Below are 18928 nucleotides of genomic sequence, written 5' to 3' on the forward strand. Positions count from 1 at the left end.
TATCTTGACTGCACTTCTATTGTTAGCAAAGTTTTAGTACGAGATACGTAATGGTAAGCCCCAAACGTATTTCTAGGACCTTCATTAAGATGATATTCTTTTCTTTGTTTGAACATTTACATTTGTGTATGTGTACACATACACACGCAGCTACACACATAGAGACTGTGTACCTATACGTGCAGGCAATTTGTAGGGGATATCATTGTAAGGAAAATCCATCCTTCTGTCCCATTACCTAAGCCGAGTGTATTAAGTTGAAATCAGAAGAGTACAAGGATGTTAAAGGAGCAAGGGACAAATTAAATACAGGGACTTAGGGGAAAGGAGAAGGACAGTAGGCTAGAGGAACTGATAGGAACAGAGGCGCCGACTCTGGCTTGGATTCCGTGGGAGAACTGGTGTCGGAGCAAACCCTGGGAAGCAGACTTCATTACTGCTTCTCTACCCTGCTCGCTGAAGTTCTCTCTCTGGGTTTGATTAGCAAGACGTGCATAATTTACATTAAATAAAAAATCATGGACAGAGTACTACAGGCTTTTCTGTCCAGTCCTCTTGAGAATTTTAGTTATAATCACATACTTGATTTCCCAAAATAACTAGGATCCAATAAGCGCACATGAGCTAGTCAGTAAGATCTGATATATATTACAATCCATTAGCTGTTTCATCATCAATTTTTTAAAGCTTAAAGCACATCAACACTGTACCCTCTTTTGTCTTCTTTTGCTGTCGCACAAGGCCCAGCAGAAGAGTTCTGGTGTCTAAGTGAGACTCCGGGACACTTCTAACATATTAATACGAACTGTTTTCATACCCGACTTAACAACAAATTTAATTTTTAATGTCGCTAAATACACAATCAGAATTTTCTCTGCTACAGCACCCACTTACAGGGGATCGATTAAAATCTTTTCAGTATTATCTTATCAAATTGCATTTGCATTTATATCTTATCTACTTGGAGTAATTATTTTCTTCTCACACAAAGACTATCAGATCAGTCAGCTAGCAGCAATCCCGCATATGCAAGATGCAACTCCAGAGCTGAAGCCTCTTTACAAATACAACAGTGCAGAACAAAACTTCTATTTTATGACTTATTTGTAACTGCTGCTCTGCTTGATATTGAATAAGACAAATAAAATGTATATGCATGTAGAGATGTTTATAGAAGCAAAAAATATTACGGGCACTTTTCATCTCTAAAAAACAACATGCAAGTCTACAGGTATTCTTGTTAAGTTTACTCTTACCACATTATACCTCCCAAAAAATGGCTTCATAGGACTCTTAGAAGAACTAATCACAAGCAAGTAGAATGAAAGCATTATCATACGCAATCTTAATCTACTTTTGTCCAAAACATATAGTGCACAGAGACATTAGGACTAAATTCTAAAGGGAACATTTCATTCCTAGGCTTTTGACTGTTAATGTCACTGAGGGAAACCTGTTGGCAGTGATCAGGACAACTCACTTTAGAGGATACTTCAATTTTATCTCATTTTCAGAACTATTTTTAGGTGCATAAGGAACTTGGAAAAATTCACTGACTGCATTTTAATCATCCAAATCATGGAATTGGAAGCTGCTTCAATCACATATATGTTTATAAGCATCCATCACCTAACACAAAACTTTAGTTTCTATAGTATACATGACCGCTCCAGATAATAGCAGATGAAAAAAATCTATTTTATTGAGTAAATTCTGTCTAATGGTATAAAATCTGATCAGGATTTTAGGCATACTTCTCTCCAGCAAACAAAATCTGGGAGAACTACAGAGCTATGACATTTGGTTAGAGTGAGAAAAGGACACAACACTTTGCATTACTAAATAGTCTTTTCATAAGGTACTGACCCACCTCTGGGATGTGAAGGTATGTGGTACGGGTGAAGCAACAGAGGTCAGAAAGTGGAGGTGGTGGGGAAGAGTGGGTTTGATGCTGGCATGGACCAAACCCGAGTATGTTGCAGTAAGTTTACAAGTCTACAACCAGTTACTCTTAAATCCCTTGTAAATGCAACAGAGGCAGACTTGAATCAATTGACATGGGGAATGCAGATACTGTGCACTGTGCCATGAAAGTTAGCTTCAGAAATTTGCCTCGATTCACCTGTTAAGCTCAGAATATTTACACATAATACCAACCTCCACAAACACAAGTGTCAAATGTGCTGCCAGTGTAATTTGCCTATTTTCTGTTTACATTATATTCTTCTACCAACATAACTCTTGGTAATAGTTATACATACTTACCACTGTGCCTAGAAACTGAATGCTTGTATCTCCAGAGGCATTCCGAGAAAGCCGCTGAAAAAAAGAGACGTAAAAACTGATTAGAAGTGTCTCCGGAATTTGAAACCATTCTTTTTTCTGTGTCACATCACTGTAAAGTAATGAAAACTAATTGAGTACACAAATTATACATAAAACAGATAAAATAAAACCCTTTCCTTCAACAGCTTCAGTACTAGAAGTCCAATTCATACTTCTGCTCAGATTTTGGGTTTGTTTCAGTCAACTCAATAACATTTATTTTTGAAGAACAATGAGAACAAATATGGCCAAGTTCAACACAGAACAACCTTGGACTTGCAGAAAGACAAATTGTCATGAATAATGAGGCTTCTGCCTTCTCTAAATGTCTGTGATTCTGTATTCCTGTTACTCACTTTTAGTATTATCTTCATTCTCTCCTAATGAGAGACATTTTAATCTCTTTTTAAAATGCAAACCTCCAATGATGTTACTTTGAAAAGAGAAGAAAAAAAAAAAAAATGACCTTATGAAATGTCTGGTCACCTACTGTGGTTCAGGAGTTGATTGAAGTTATTAAGCAGTCTTCAAATATTACATTGTCAGTAAGCCACAAGACAATGCAAAAGACAATATGTTATTGATTTAACACAGTATTATCCATAATCTAAATATGCAAAATGCATAAAGAATTCTTTCTTCTTGTGAATCGTCTCCTTCAACGTGAAAAGTTTTTTTCTCCCTTTTTCTTCCTGCTGTTAAATTATGGCACATATAGACCCAAAATCAGGGCCCTAGTCATGGAACACAGGCCTAATACTTACACAATGCCAGATGTACGTATGAGTATAGAAGCACAGATTTGAGAAGGTGAGTATAAATTGCAAACAAAGAGCTGCATGGAGATCTTCAGCATGTTAAAGACAAGGAATCCTAGGAATAGGGCTGCAAATTATTTTGAGAGATCTTCTAGTCTAGTACCCCCGGCAGAGTCAAAACACACCTGTGTCACTCCCAAACAATGTGTCTAACCCATTCTTAAAGTCTTTCAATTGCAGAGATTTCACAGTCTCCCTAAGCAATTTATCCCAGTGTTCAGCATCCTTATCATTAGGAAGTTTTTACCTAATATCTGACTAAAATAACCCTTACTGCAACTGCAGCACATTAATTATCCTCTTTTTCATCACAGACAAGAAACACAGATTACTCCCTTTCTTTTTACAGCTACCTACGGTTATGTGAAGAGCCATTATCACAGCTCCCTTTAGTCTTGTCTTCTCTAGACTGAGAAAGTGGTATACAACAATAGCTAGATATCCCCCAAAACAATTTTAATAGCAATAAATTAAATCCTGGTCCCTTTTCAATAATGGTGCATGTTCCTCAGCTATGCTTTATGAAGTAATAATTACTACGGCCCGAACATGCTTATTTTTTAACTTAACAGGTCACACACTGACACTGCAATCTGTACAATCATATGAAAACAAAGGATGATGTGCCAAAGCCTGACATATTTCAACAATAATGATTAATGGAATGGAAAATATGGGAAATAAAATTTCATACAAAACCTGACGTTTACTTTTATAAAGGAAACAGGAATATACACTTTTCCCACAGTCTAGGATAAACACAATCAGGTTTTGGAAACCACAAAGAAGAACAAAGTACCGGCTGCCTACAATGAATGAACCGCATGCCAAAACAAACAAGTCCCAACCACTTGATAAGCTGTCAGAAAATGGCAAGCCGAAAAAAATTAAAGGATTTAATTTCTTTTTTTCCTGGAATGCCCTCCACCCTCGTTAGAGTTCTGTCACTTATTGTGCTACCCTTTTGTGCGCTTTCAAGGGTCATTAGAGACCTTTTCATGTCCTAATAAAAATTCCATTTTTTTGGCTAATCTCCCCGTCACACAGAAAAACACAACCTAAAAAACAAAACAAAACAAAAAAAGAAAAATAGAGCCCTTTTGTCATTTTCTTTAAAGGCTTTCAAAGTAAAGCCAGGTATCTTGACAACTTGACTTATTTTTCACAACTGAAAACCAAATCATTAAAGTATTTCCTCACACAGAGTCTCTACTCACAACTAAATAAGCTAGCATAGCAATAACTAAGCCCTTTCAAAAATAATTTAATAACCAATTTAATAAAGCCAAATACATACAAGTATCAAGAAGGCACCTTCTAAAGCCACAGTCTCAAGACAAGACAAAGATATAAGCAGCCGCCTTCCTGCTCTGACGCTGTTGAAGTGCCCTGGTATCACACTATAGTAAATCCTCACTGCTACTGTTTGCTGTGTCCAAAATACAAAGCATTACATTCAGTTGTCTCTAGCATTAAGAGTCAGTTAAAGCACTAAAATCCATCTCTTGAATTAACCGGCAGTGAGGGGAAAAAAAAAAAAAAAAAAATAACGGGGAAGGTGAGGAAAATAGTTAACAAACAGAGGAGAAAAAGAAATTTCCCTTCTGGGTATATTACAAAAAAACAAAAACAAGAAAGAAAGGTAGAGAAATTCTCCAAGTCACAAAACATATGTTACATCAAGACCAAAAAGAGAACTGCCAGGCTTTTGAGAACCATGTTACAAAAGAAGTCAGCACATTATCATAATTAATGTTTCAAATTACAGCTGTAAATAAATTTCAGCTGTTAGATGTGATTAGATTTTTTGAAGCATATTGAAAGGAGTTATTTCTGTTCCACTGGTGGGCTTGTGTTTCTGGGATTTGTAAATGTAATTGATGTTTTCAAGAAAATGAAAGGACATGGTTAACAATTATTCTTTTATTTTACACCTCTTTAGAAAAAGGACCAGTCTCCAGTTTCTCTTGTAAAGTTAGATATTTACATATTCTATACCTCATAATAGATGGTTTCATATTGCATGTGATAGCAGGAAAGTAATCAAATAGAGGTAACAAAAAAGAATAGCTAATTATATGCATTGTCATTGTTTTCCTAACAAATTGCAAATTATGTACTAGGAGGTTTACACCAAAAAGCAAGGGAAGTCTACCATTTGAACAAAGACAAAACATCACTGTATGTTTACCTGCCAATACAAAAATTACATTGTTGGCATCAATTACATGATCTTAGACATAACCAATGCTCTTCTGATTGATTCAACTGATAGAGCTTGAGACTAACTTTATTAGCATCATTTGAGTTAAAAGTAAAGTTTTTCTTCCTTATGAGAAAGTAACAAGATAAATCAAATCTGAAAAAAAAAATCACAACTTCAAAAAATCCATCGGCAGTCTCAAAGCTGTCAAATGAGTGTGTTACATAAATATTATATGTATTTTTACACACAGGTTACAGCATGCTATACTGCATATGCTATGTATATACAAACAAAACGCTTACGCACGTAGGTAAAAATAGACAAGCGTATATAATCATACAAAATGCGTTTGATCTTCCTCCTCTATCTTAAGTGTATGCTATACCACAGCCATTTCACAAATAATCGTTTTAATCTGTAAATCCCAGTAAATTACCAGAGGTTAGTGTGATATGACTTTAAATTCTTCTGCTTTGCCATAGAAAATTATTTCCACTTAGTTGGGTACCAATGATCTATTCATCATAAGATGCAGTAGGGTTACAATCAGCTTTGCATTAAGCCTGCAGTAGATGAGCACTTGCAGATAAAAATGGTAACAACCTTTACATGAAGAAGGATAAAGAAGCTCAGCCAAACATGAAATACATATTGTTGAAAGAGATTCTAAACCAACACAGACATTATTAGTTTCCACAAATCTTCTGGTATCTTGGACTCTCCAAGCTGGAAGGGAGCAGCTGCAGGGAAGGAATGATACCAAAACAAAGAAACTCCAACAGACCCAAAGCAATTATTTTGCTTTGCTTACAAATGGAAAAGTAATGTGTCAAGTCAAAATGAATATGAACTGGCAAAGGAAATCATACATGTAAGTTTCTCAAACACATTTACCTTGAACTACTATCTACCACCTTTATTTGTTGAAAGTAAAGCTGGAGACCATTTGTTACAGAAAATGTACAGATTGTCACTTGGCCAACATTTTTTCAACTTTTTCAAGCTGTGGCATGACTACATTAACAGTCAGACAACATGTATCAGCCTATACAGAACAAAAAAAAAACCACCCAAGCCCAGAAAACCTATAGATAGACTATAGATAAAATTTTGAGTGAAACACTGTGTAGTTTCCCAGCATGATGCTGTTTTTCAGAATGCAGAAGTTCTTGCAGCCCCTATTGCTTCATTTCAACTGGCCACTAGCAGAAATTCTGAACATCTTATGCCATGAATTTCAAATGGAGAATGCTATCCACTTTTTGGCCAATTTTTATAAATTCTTGAAAATTCAATCTGGCAAAATACAGGCCAGAATCATCCCCAGACGGGTCTAATTAAAAAACAATTATTCCCAAAATAGGGAAGTCAGGGGAAAAAAAACCACAGTATTTTACCTCGTAAAGTTATAGCAGATTCATCTGCTGGTACCTCATCTATGAGGTTTTGTGTACATGAGCATGCTTGGACATCTGGAAAGCTCCATCATCCAGCTATGTCACTCCATCTTTGGAGTCCCATGGTTGGGTCAGAGAGGAGGAGAAAGCTGCAGAAACAGATGTGACACCATGAAGTCGTCGTCTTGTCAAAACGTGAGGATTGGTTTGGCTTTATCAATCTCCTTTTCCCTCTCCTCCTGGAATCTTTGCAGAAAGCAGAATTTAATTTCAGCACTCCCCTTCCACTGTGCAAAATCCCCAGCTAGGGATGTGATCCCAGACTACCAGCGTGACCAAGCTTTCTTATATGTTGGAGACTGTCTACATTGCGCTATATGTTCAGACTCGTGCAGCCTCACAAGCATTTCCACTTAGAGGATTAGTCTACTTTTGTCACAACTTAGTGTTCTCCACTGGTGGTGCCATCCTTTCCTCCCCTTAGTGCATTAAAGTACAAATGGAAACTTAGCCCAGTTTTGTGCGCTGCTCTACCCTTAGCCATTATCAGTTTCAGATCGCACTTTAGAGTAAATGAAGCCTCAGTTAGCTGTTCCTCCTCAGGGCACATCCACATTTTCCAGGTTCTTACAAGGGCAGCAGTCACCCAGTGGGGAACGAGATGATCAAGTCCTGCTGCGTATGAAGCATTTTGACATGCGAAAGATGTCCAAGACTGGTGTAAATGGTCCTATGCTGAAGTAGTCCTTCCCTTTAAAAGGAATCCTACCAGGATGCCAACTAAGATACTGGCCTCCACCAGCACCTATTGCAAGTCCTCTTCCAGCGGCTAAATGGAATCTATTCCCAAACAGTACAAATACAGATGTTAAACATAGCATGAATGGCTTACAGGGCATCAATCCACACAGATAAAGGTGCAGGGGAAGTTTCTAAGAGGCTGAGGCACCATATTATCACTTTTAAAAGAACCGTTCTCCTAGTGCTTGTAGATGGCTTGGGAATTTCTGTCCTCCCATAAACAGACAAATGGAAACACAGATCCTTCACAGTATTTCTGTAGGTGGTATCCAATGTTAATGTCACTTGTTACTTCTTTTTGCCAAGCTTTAGACATACAAATGTTTAATATTAATACCACTGCAGTATTGCTATTACATATACAGAGAGCACCCTCCAAGCATGTCCCTGTGCTCCTTTAACCCTCTGAGGTAAGCAGGCGTTAAAAAGCAGTGGATGAGAGGCTTTAAAACAAATAAACAAAAAACCCCAACACCGCCACCATCCCCCCCCACCTCCCAGAAAGACCGCTTATTTGGTGTTGGTAAAGAATGAATCTAAACGAGATTTACTCCAGCCCAACAATTCCAGCTATTTACAATTATTTACAACAATGAAGAGTTTAGTCCTCCCTGTGAACTTCTAAATTTTTGCTGTTCTTATGTTAAATCACAAAATGACTAAAACTTTTAGAAACCTTACCCTTGTTTTCACATGCCATAATATGTTTTGCTCTTACAGGGGGACAGTGCGCAGGTAACAAGCTGCCACGTGATTCTAGATCTGGTAACGTTTATGACTGCTCTGACAGACCCTTTGCAGGATCCATAGTCCTTTCTCGCTTTTTGGTTCCTCTCCTCTTCCTTCCCCTTTGCTCTCTGAATGTGTTACCATGTTCGGGAGAACCATTCCTTGTCTTTCAAGGTTTTGACATCATAAAACTACAATGTCTGTCAACAACTGAATACAATGCTTTGGCCTTTGGACACAAACAGAATCCTTATAGTTATTCATCCTGAATAGTGTCTGTCATTAAAATTTATAGCTCCTTTGGAAAAAAAAGATACTGTGACAACTAACATTATTTGATTAACCCCTGGACTAGCACAGGATATAACTAATCCCATTAGGTTAAAGAAAGGGAGAAGTTTGTTGTTTGTAGATAGAACTTTGTGGGAGACCTCTCTGAAAAGTGGACAATAAATTCCAAAGGGATTGATTGGGCATAGCAGTTGACCACTCATTTCCTTCCTGGATTTAAAAAAAAAAAAAAAAAAAAAAAAAAAAAAAAAAAAAAAAAAAAAAAAAAAAATCATTTTCATGAAAGAATCGGGGGTGTGAAAAGGGGGGTGCTGTGTACTTTTTGCTTCTGCTGCTCAATGAAAAAAGAAATTTTAAAAAGGCAGCAGTAACCTGTAATTTCATGATCTTTTATTTCCTTGAATTTTCGCCTTCCCTTCACACATTCTCCATTCGAACAACGGACAAGACTGTGGAGTCAGCCTTCAGTTAAACTGATGTCACACAAATTGCAGACCGCTCATGAGATTTGGGTACTTGCTATTTAAAGTAGACTTTAACACAAATACTCTGGTATGACAGTGAAGGCTATCCAATATTTTTAAAGGCTTCATGACTCAGGAGCTGGCCATACTGTTGTTGTATAGGCTATAAGTATATTCAAGGCTCACTTTAAAAAGTAATAATTTTAACAATTTTGGCAAACACCCATGTCGACGAAGCCATAATAGTAATATTTGTTTTAATATGCATCACTGGCAATTACAGCAAGCAGCACCAAAAAGGCCAGCTTTCATACACCTTCCCTTTCCCTACAATCTTTGGAAATAAAGGAAGTCTCAGTCAGTCCTTAGATCACCCATGATCAAACGATGAAACCTAAGTGGTACAATTACTTATTTTCTTGTACAGAATCTTTCACAAACTCAACAAGTTGAATTATCTAATAATTATCTAAAGCAGATCACTCGGGTCTTTCCAAGCACACCAAGGAGATATGCACTGAATCATGCATGCTGATGAAGTTTCAGAATTTCTTCTAACTATGACTTTTCTCTGCTTCTGTGTCTGGTCCTTTGGGAAGGATCCACCTCCACCCACAAGAACAGCTATGTTGTTTGCCAAGGGTGACACCAGGATATCAATATCTGTGCTCTAGAACACTGCACAGCTTCAAAGTTTCCTGGCAAAATCTCCTTGTCAAGAGTTTATCTTCCTTGCCCACCCCAGCCATTACCAATCAGAAGTGATAATTCACTAGGAACATCAGCTCTGTGCTTGGGTTTGGTTACAAAAGCCAAAGGAAATATTTGAAATTTATAATGAAAACAGATAACAAATCAGTGCACACTATTAAGTTATGGTAGAAGTCTAGGTTTTGCCCATGTTTTCAACACAGCACAGTTCTGGTCCCCACAGCTCAGAAAGGAGATAACAGAAATGGAAGATGTTCAGAGAGCAACATAGACATAAAGACAGGCTTCTCCGCAAGGAACAGCTCTGCAGCACCGAAAAGGGGCAACTGAGTGAGGATGAGGATACAAGCAGCATGGACACAGTGGGTAGGGATTAACTGCTCACGGTCTCTTCCAATAGAGGGACTAGGAGGAATTCAGATGAAGCGAAAGGACACTGACACAGCAATTATTAGGCAATGATAAGACTGCAATAAGCAACTTGCCAAAATCTATCATTCTCTTTGTGCAACTGCAGGGAAAGAAGTAACAACAAGAACAGTGCCCTGACCAACACATATTAATACTTTCCAAAAAATTTTAAAAGTCTGAAACACAGCAAGGCATACTACACTGTATGCCACAGGCTTTTGTAGTTGTCTTTTACCTGGGATATGAGAGCTTGTTTGTACTTCTCTCAAATGCTAAGAGAGCATCAAGCGAGGAGACAAAGATCAGTTTCTCTGTATCATATCCACAGATCATTTCTGGAGTTTCAAGGCTGAGCTCAGTTTTCTCAGATGACTGTGGCTGGATGAGCAAACAGGAAAACACAGGCAGCCTGTGTTTCTATACAGCTGAATAAAGGAGGGCCACGGACTGATGCCTGGTCCCAAAGCCAAACGGCAATGACCGTCTCAGTCCCACTGCTTAGGTCTACACAGCATGGCATAAATCTGTTTCATAAATCAGGTTTGTCTACATCAGCCGTAACTGGAACGGGCTGAGACAAAGCCAGGCAGTGAGTTACCAATTAATCAATATGGGCCATCAGGAATCCAGTGCTGGGGCTCACACTCTAGCTTTTCTTTACCCAACAGTATAGCTATTTGGATATAGTACATCCAAATGCCTGCCCCTGTTTGCAAATCATTGTGTCCCTCTTCTAGAGACAACCTAGCAAAAATAATTCTGAAATCGTGGGTAAATGACAACAGCAGAGTGTGTGCAGTAATTGCACAGCACTAAAGAATGGACTGTTGAGCAGTCTTCACGCACACTGCTCACTACAGCTTCCCAAGATCATTTTCAGGGTTTAAGAAAATGAGTGTGCTGAAGTAATGGTACTTTAGACCTGAAACCTGTATAATATATCATTATCACAGATTACATCTGAGATCTCAAAACAGTAAAATATATAAATGTATATATGGGTAATCTTTCTAAAAAAAATTATACGTATGTTTGAAAAAAGTCTCCACAGGGTTGAAGGAAATGAATACTTGGGCATAGGCTTTGTTCTCCTGTCAGACATTTCCCAGAATGTCAGACATTTCCCAGGAACAAAGGCTTCATAACCTACAGCATTTTCATTTTTTCTGTTATTATAGACCAAAATAATAATCAAAAGAAACATGGTATCAGAGAAGCACTTAAATTTGTCGTGTCCCAGGATGTAGAATATACTCCTCCTGCTGCAATTGTTGATGCAATAAATAAATTAAATGAAAAAATAATAAGTGATGCCATGATTGAATTCTCCGTAACACTAAGTAGAGAAAACTCCACTGATACATCTTCATGTATTTCATTCACAAAAATACTTGAAGCTTGAGACTGATGATTTCAGCTTTACAGGATCATGTTCTTGTTTACTAACTCCATTGCTCTCTTAATTACACCTTGCTGTGACTGATAAATACCTTTTTACCATAGAGTTTGGGACGTCCGACAGAGTCACAGAACAGTTAGGCTGGAAGGGACCTCTGAAAATCGGGTAGTCATATTCCCTGTTCAAAGCAAGGCTAATGCCAAAGTAATATTGAGCTGCTCAGGACCTTGTCCAGTTGAGTTCTGCCTATGACCTACAGAGCTTCAGTTCAGCAGAGACCAATCCTCTGAAAGCCAGGAAATTCAAAGAGAAGGCATCACCAGTGATATTGTAAAATTGCTTTGCCGAAGCTGCCAAAAGCCACCAAGAGTTTTCCAGGCTCCAGGCAGAATGCCTGCACTACCTTTAGAGGGTGGAAGGTTTCATTACATAAACTAGCAGAGCTGTGAAACCAGTGGGAGCCGACAATATGCCAGTGGAAAGGCTGGGTGCATATGATACGACGAAGACGTACAAAAGTGTTGGCAAAAGACTGTGACAATTTATTCTGGCTCAGAATCCTTTTGCTATAGGGAACTGTCTGCAAGTAAATGGTATATAAGGATGGGTTGAGCCTTTGATGATGGGATTGATGAAAGCAGAGCATTTAACAGCACTAAGGAGTTGTAAAATTTGTCCATGTGGTGTTGCTATAGAGCAGCCTCAGCATTTGGATGGTCGGTGGGGTGGTTTTTGAGAACTTGCCCAAATACAAGTAGTGCCAAAGCAAAGAGGGTTTGAAGATCTCCTACATGTATTTTTTTTCTTGGGCAACCTGCTCTCTCCGCGGATACCTGATCTTCCTGCGCAATGTCCCACTAGAAGGCGGTTACTTGCAACCTGACTGTAGTAAGGACAGACTTGCAGTTAGGTTCAAGTCCATCTGCTAGACTTCATGGATTCATTGATTTATCTTGAGGTCCCCTTAGATTCTGGTTCACATGAAGGAATAAAAGGAGATGTTCAGCTCTATGGAAAAGGCAGCTTATTCTTCCCTTCTCCCCTTCCACCCGCTCCCCGGTTCATATTTACAGGGAGAAGGAAGAGGTCATAGATGATGACTTCTGCAGGCACAGGGCTCACTGAAATCCAGGTTACTTGTACATGGGAGCAGAGACAGAGGGATAAAAACGGCGTCATTGTCCCAAAATATGCCTGCTGCCTATCTTCCAACTGTCGTTACTTTCCAGGATACCATTCTGAACCACTATTCTCCCTTCCAGTTTCGACTGGAGTTCTTACGGTTCTTTTCCACAACTCAACCAACCTCCTCTTTTCCACTCACTCTTCACAGGAATCATTAAGCACCTCATTTATTTATTTTTATTCTAAATATTGCCTGAAAGGCTATATCATACTCAAATCATGTTTTTTATGTAAATGTATTTTAAATATGTATTTTCAATTAAGTAACAGCCAATCCCTTCAAATCTGAATCCTCAGGAAGACATTGTAATCACATGCCTCTAGTTACTTCTCTGATTTTCAGCAAAGGCACGGTCCAAATTCACAATAGCTAGGTCTAAGTCAAATTCTGAGCCACTAACATCTTTGGAAACAGGCAGGGGAAACCGTTTTGGCAAAGTATTTCTGCACACAAAAATTTCATTTGCTCGGTGAACAAAATCCTACACTTCACAACACGTTAAATTCAGCCCCCCCAAATGAGAGGTAGAGTATAGTCCTAAGTGGAGAAAATGCTGAGAAACTAGGATTAGCCAAGGAACTACTAAAAAAACAACAACAACAAAAAACCATGACGGAATCCGTGTACTTCAAGGAATGCTATGACGTCTGCCCACACCCTCATCCCTGAAAACCGTATCGCAGAAACCTCCTGCTCAAACGATCCCAAGTTTTCATCGGTTCATCACTTTGTATAGCATCCTACGGATTTCGCAGTAATCCAAAGCTGCACAAAGGTTTCAGAGCCCTTGTGCTGCGGGCAAACGGACCTGCAGTATCCCCCAGGGTTCTGGTCCCTCTATCATCTGGGGACCCGGCCAGGCACTCTGCAGCGCCCATCTGCTGCACACAGATGGGCTTCCTCGCAAAGGAAACAAAAGTGGGAGGGAGGGGGCTGCCACGCATCCTACCTGTGCCCTGATATGCCCTAGACAGACTGGGACCGGGGCATACACCTCTCCTCAGGCACTCAGATGTATTCCCGCGTCCCGTACTGTAGAAATAGTCTCAGAAAACCTGGTTTTTAAACTCACAGGCCTTCTTAACTCTGTGGCAGAGTTGGCGCTCTGCTTTGCTCTAATACGCATTGAGCCTTCAGCAGAGGAGTGGAAATACGGCAGCACGCTTAATTACTTATTTTTAAGTGTGCGACAGATATGCAACAATTTGAATGTCTAGACTATAATTTACATAAATACATTTTAAACCAAAATATTTTAAAATTATTTATTTCCTGCTTCTATGCTTAAGTGCTTTGCTGGATTGGGGCCAGACTGCAGGATCGAGCCGAAGGTGCATAAATCAAACCTTCAAAGAAATATAATGTTCACAAAGACTGTATTTGGTTGAGCAAATTTAGAAGAATGAAACCAACTATGAAGAGAAATTAGATTGGCTGAAAATTAATAAAGCACAGCTGGAATTATTCGATTCATCCATATTTGTTGCTTAAATGGCTCTAGGGCTAAGTCTTGCTGAAAGAAGATACTTCAAGACTCAGGGGTCAATTGCTTTTGGAGACAAATTGACCTATAGGAATACACTTGTCTAATTTGGTTCTTGCAGTGGGGCAAGTCTGCAGAAATATATAACCAAAAAACCAATTTAGATTCCAGTGAGTGGATATCAGAGGTCAAGTTTAAGGTTCCCATAAATTTACATATATACACTAAAAGATTAATAACTTTTCAAGCTACTGGGTTTCTTTGCTAAAAGCAAAGACTTATAGATAAAATCTGAGAAAGAAACAACATATGTGCTTACTCCACATTCTGTTGGATAGATAGCATGCAGCCAGATTATTGCTTGTTGCTGTGGCTAGCCCTGCAGTATTTCATACAGTTTGGTCATACTCAGGGAGTGCAAGTAACACTATTGCTGGCTCAGCTCCGAGAAGAAAGCATGTGCAGCTCTCATGATCATTAATTTTTAAACTAATTTTATGTGCCAGTTCTAATATTACACTTTTAGTTAACTGGTCTTACTACTATTAGTTATACTCCAAGATCTGTATCCAGCCATAAAGTTATTATATAGTTTGCAATGAGGCCTTCTGAATATGGTTATCCATTCTAAATATAATGCTTTTCTCCTAGGCAGATTTTATGTATTCATAAATCAGTATTGTCTCCTACTCAAAATTAGGAATGTACTTTATAAAACAGCACCAAAATGGACCAGTATTAAAATATAAAAATACACTTTAAAATAAAAAATTATTTTAGATATACACAAGCCCTGAGGCTGGCATTAACCTTCCAAGCAATCTACAAAACTTGAGTCCATAATTTACCTGGGCACGTAATGAATATTTCACTCTCGGTCAATACTAACCTTGAAAGATACAGTATTTTTTATTTTCAAGTTGCAGTCTTATAATTCAGTCCAAGCAAAGACAGTATTTCCAGTTGGGTAATTTACCAGGAGTGAAAATGAAAAAATAAATTCACACATGTCACTGTAAATTATCAGAAGTCTGACCACTGTATCACTGATAAATGTATAGGAAAGAGATATTGTTGTATGTAGAAAGATATTTTCAATAACTCCAAAAGTTTTGATTATTTTTTTTCTCCTTTCACTATTACCAGGATCAATGGATATTTATAAATAAAGGATTTGTCAACAAATATATAAATCCTGACTGGCATTGCCTTCAGAAAATTTACAAGGCAGTTAAAGGCACACCTTTTTGTTTGGAGTTGATTTCAAACACACTAGTGGCCAGAAGGAAAGAATATACGACTACATTAATCTTTTTGGTCCTCTTTTCTTAGAGCCACACAAGTTTGGGGTGTTTTCTACATTTTTCTTCTCAAAACATGGAACTAATCATATTTCATAAAAGCATATTAATAAAACACATTACATGGGAGATGCACTGTCCTGTGACATTCAAATTGCAAAGGCCCAAAAGGGGGAAAAAAAAAAAATCACAGGATCCGAACACGAGGAATAATTTTACTGCAGGACCCCACGTGGGTTTTGGTTGGTTTTTCAGGTCTATTTGGTTTTTGGTTTGGTTTTGGGGGGTGGGGGGGGGGTTTGCAGTAATCCATTCTTTATTTCTTAAGTGATTAAGAAACTGTATCTCCTCACAGCCATTAAGTAAAGAGATCCTAGAAACTGGGGTAAATTTCTGTCTAAAACAAGCAAGTTCTCTTTAAAAGAAAGATATTCCAAACTCTAGATAAGTAACTTGGAGACAAGTTCACTCCACTGAAGCTCTGGATGTATTCAAAGCAGAAAGATTATGTTATTCACGCAACGTCACATTACTTTTAGGATGCAGCAAGTTTAGATCCCACATATCAGTATTATTTGGATACCCAAAGGCTTGCGGTTATCTCAGCTCTACAAATGAAGCGTTGGTGAGTTTACCTGTATAGTCCTCTGAGTGCCATCAATGGTGACAGACAATAAGGGTGAAGCCAGGTTCCACTCGCTGGTCACGTTTAGTTTCATCCCATCAACTTCCACCTGTTGTGACACCAAACAAGGCTGTTACTATGAAGACAGACAGAAAACTGATCTCAAGTTCATTACTGCATACAAAGCAGCAACCATTTTAAAACAGATGGCTCCCAAACAACCTGTCATGTTTACTGCTTCTGCCATAAAAGACAGGGTCCAACAACAGAGTCTTCCAGCTATCTCTGGGGAGAGGTGAAGGACCTGTGAACAGCTGCCTCCGAGTAGCAAGGTTTCAAGTGATTTCCAGCAAGTAACAAACAGCCATCCAACTTTTAAACCTATCTGGACATGCTACATTTACTGCAATTAGACAAGTAATGCATATAAATTCCAGTGACACCTTGCAACCCACACAACAGGGCTTGCATATAATATTCTCTCCAAGGACCAAGGAAGAACTTTTCCTATGCTTCTAATGAAGGGTTTTGCATTGTTATCTTAATTAATACGAGGCAGTAATTAATTCTTCGGTGCTTTGCCTCAAAGTCTAGAAAAACTTTGCAAATTCTGTCATGTTTTCTTCCAACATACAGCTGATCAGAGGAATACAATTTCTGATTTTAATGCCAGTATGTTTATCCAGACAGAATTTTTTTTTTAAAATCATCCCATAATCTTTATACAAAAATATTTCTAGGTAAAGAGCAAAAATTCTGAGGTCTGAAGAAAGCGTAGATCAGAGTAGCTGTAATGACACTTCTGACATTCTTCTATGTATAATACTGTTTAAAAATACACATCACGCATTCAACACTGTAAGAGCCTCAGAGGAAGAGCTGGATTATGGAAAAAAAAAATACTATACATGGACTAATATAATTAATCATTCATATTTGTGGCTTGTTTTGAACACTTATCATGCTATCGAAGGTAGATAAATATGATTTCGGTTACAAATTTTACTATACACAGAAGAAAAATCATCATGGTTGGCTGATTTCCTTCCTCTCTCAAAACCTCCAAAATATTTTCATTCAGTAAATTACAGACAATATTGATAATGACACAAATATTGCATACATTCTCAGTAAACTAGAGGAAAATTACTGCATTTAGAATAAAAGCTGAGCCCACATTTTGCAAAATAAAACTTATAAAGCCTACTCTTTTAGATCTCAGACTAATCATTATTTCACCTTATAATAAGAACAGGCAACTGTAATCCTAGTGTAACTTAAAAGAAATCCATAACACAGAAGTGCAGAGGAGCAATGTGTAATCTGACAATTTTATTTCAGTTAAGAAGAAAAAGCTCTGGCTTAAAAAACCTCTAGTTTTATAGACTTTAGTTTAGAACTCAAAATCTGTCTTAGTGCTACAATCTACTCAATTTCTACGGGCTTTAACTATAAATAAAGTTACATGTAAAGAACAAGAAGAAAAACAAGTCATTTATAATGGTTCAGCAATAGGCCAGATTAGCTGGCATGCTTTAGGTACTTTACACTGCTCCAGTGATGCAAACCAGCCATAAACCTGGCTTGAGTTAAACCAGACCTGCAGCTGGTTTGCATTGCCAGAGCACCGCAAAGCAGCTGGAACACGGCGGTGAACCTCGCCCGCTCTCAGCAAACCTGAATCAGCAAATACTGTCTTTATTGAGAACAGCAGAAACATCTGAAAAAGACTTTCCAAATGGAGAAAAGCAATTCCAGTGCTCTGTCTCAGCCCTCTTTGATTACCAATTGAACTTTCGTAAGGCAATTATTTAAAAAGCTGTCTGTCACTATCGCTATAACCAAAGAAAGACTGTCTGCACTGGAGCCTCGGTCTGAAAACATCATTTACCTTGTTTCTCCGGGAAGAAGGGGAGATGGTATGAAAGCATACCAGGCTCCTGACCACCACCAAAAAAAACTTCAACTGTACACTGTGCTTGTTGCACCGCGGGATTTACACGCAGCCTCACAGAAAATCTATAGTCGATATCTATAGTCCTAGTGAAGGGTGTTCCAGTGGCAAGATGCAAGTCAATACCTCCACAACAAACTCAATTTAATCATTAGCTCTTTTATCACTGTACAGATGAACAAAAGAGAAGTAAACCTAGTGTGTCACAGTGGTAAATGACCTGTTTAAAATCCCTCACAAAGGTCTATACAAGTCTAGCCATCATTGATTCCAGATTACGTTAGTATCGAAAAATTTCTGGTGGAAACCACCCTGAAAGAAGAGATGCAAGCAGCCAGATGGTAGGTCTAAACAAACCGTGGCACTCTAGGAACACTATGGCTGCTCACATGCAATAGAAAAACCAGCAGACAATATATTGCCTCTACTATGTTTTCCCCATTCAAGAAAGAATAAAGGGCTAGAGCGGGGTGGGTGGTGTTATTTGAACCAGTGCATACCCCAGTAAACTGCAGCAGTCTTCTCACAGAATGGAGCTACAGGTTCTTAACTGCTTTCGCCTGGGTCTCACCACGGTATGTACAACTGGGGAAGATGATGTGAAGCCAAGAGGATCACAAAGAAGTTGGCTATCTCTTCTCCAATAGGTAGGATGACAAAACCAGGAGGTCAAGCCATCAGAGAAAATTAACAAGAACTGAGGGTAGGAGATTTACCATGTAGTGGGCATGTTACTTTCACTACAAACAAGGGGAAAGCAGGCGGGGGGGGGGGGGGGGGGGGGTAGGCAGGGGAATAGATAAGATGTTCGAAGGACTTGTCAAAAG

The 18928-nt window shown here is 38.5% G+C and overlaps 1 protein-coding gene across 5 annotated transcripts in view; it reads right to left on the reverse strand.

Moving 5' to 3' along the window:
• The window catches only part of PCCA (propionyl-CoA carboxylase subunit alpha), a 300837-nt gene that overhangs the window by 58249 nt on the left and 223660 nt on the right, over positions 1 to 18928 (reverse strand). For all 5 annotated transcript variants that reach the window (XM_030036718.1, XM_030036720.2, XM_041128640.1 and 2 more), the window contains 2 exons: positions 16158 to 16256; positions 2266 to 2319 (listed from right to left, as the gene is read on the reverse strand). In XM_030036718.1, coding sequence (XP_029892578.1) covers positions 2266 to 2319; positions 16158 to 16256 — 153 coding nt within the window. The remainder of the gene's footprint in view (positions 1 to 2265; positions 2320 to 16157; positions 16257 to 18928) is intronic.

Source organism: Aquila chrysaetos, chromosome 14 (genome assembly GCF_900496995.4).
Source record: "Aquila chrysaetos chrysaetos chromosome 14, bAquChr1.4, whole genome shotgun sequence".
Taxonomy (NCBI): domain Eukaryota; kingdom Metazoa; phylum Chordata; class Aves; order Accipitriformes; family Accipitridae; genus Aquila; species Aquila chrysaetos.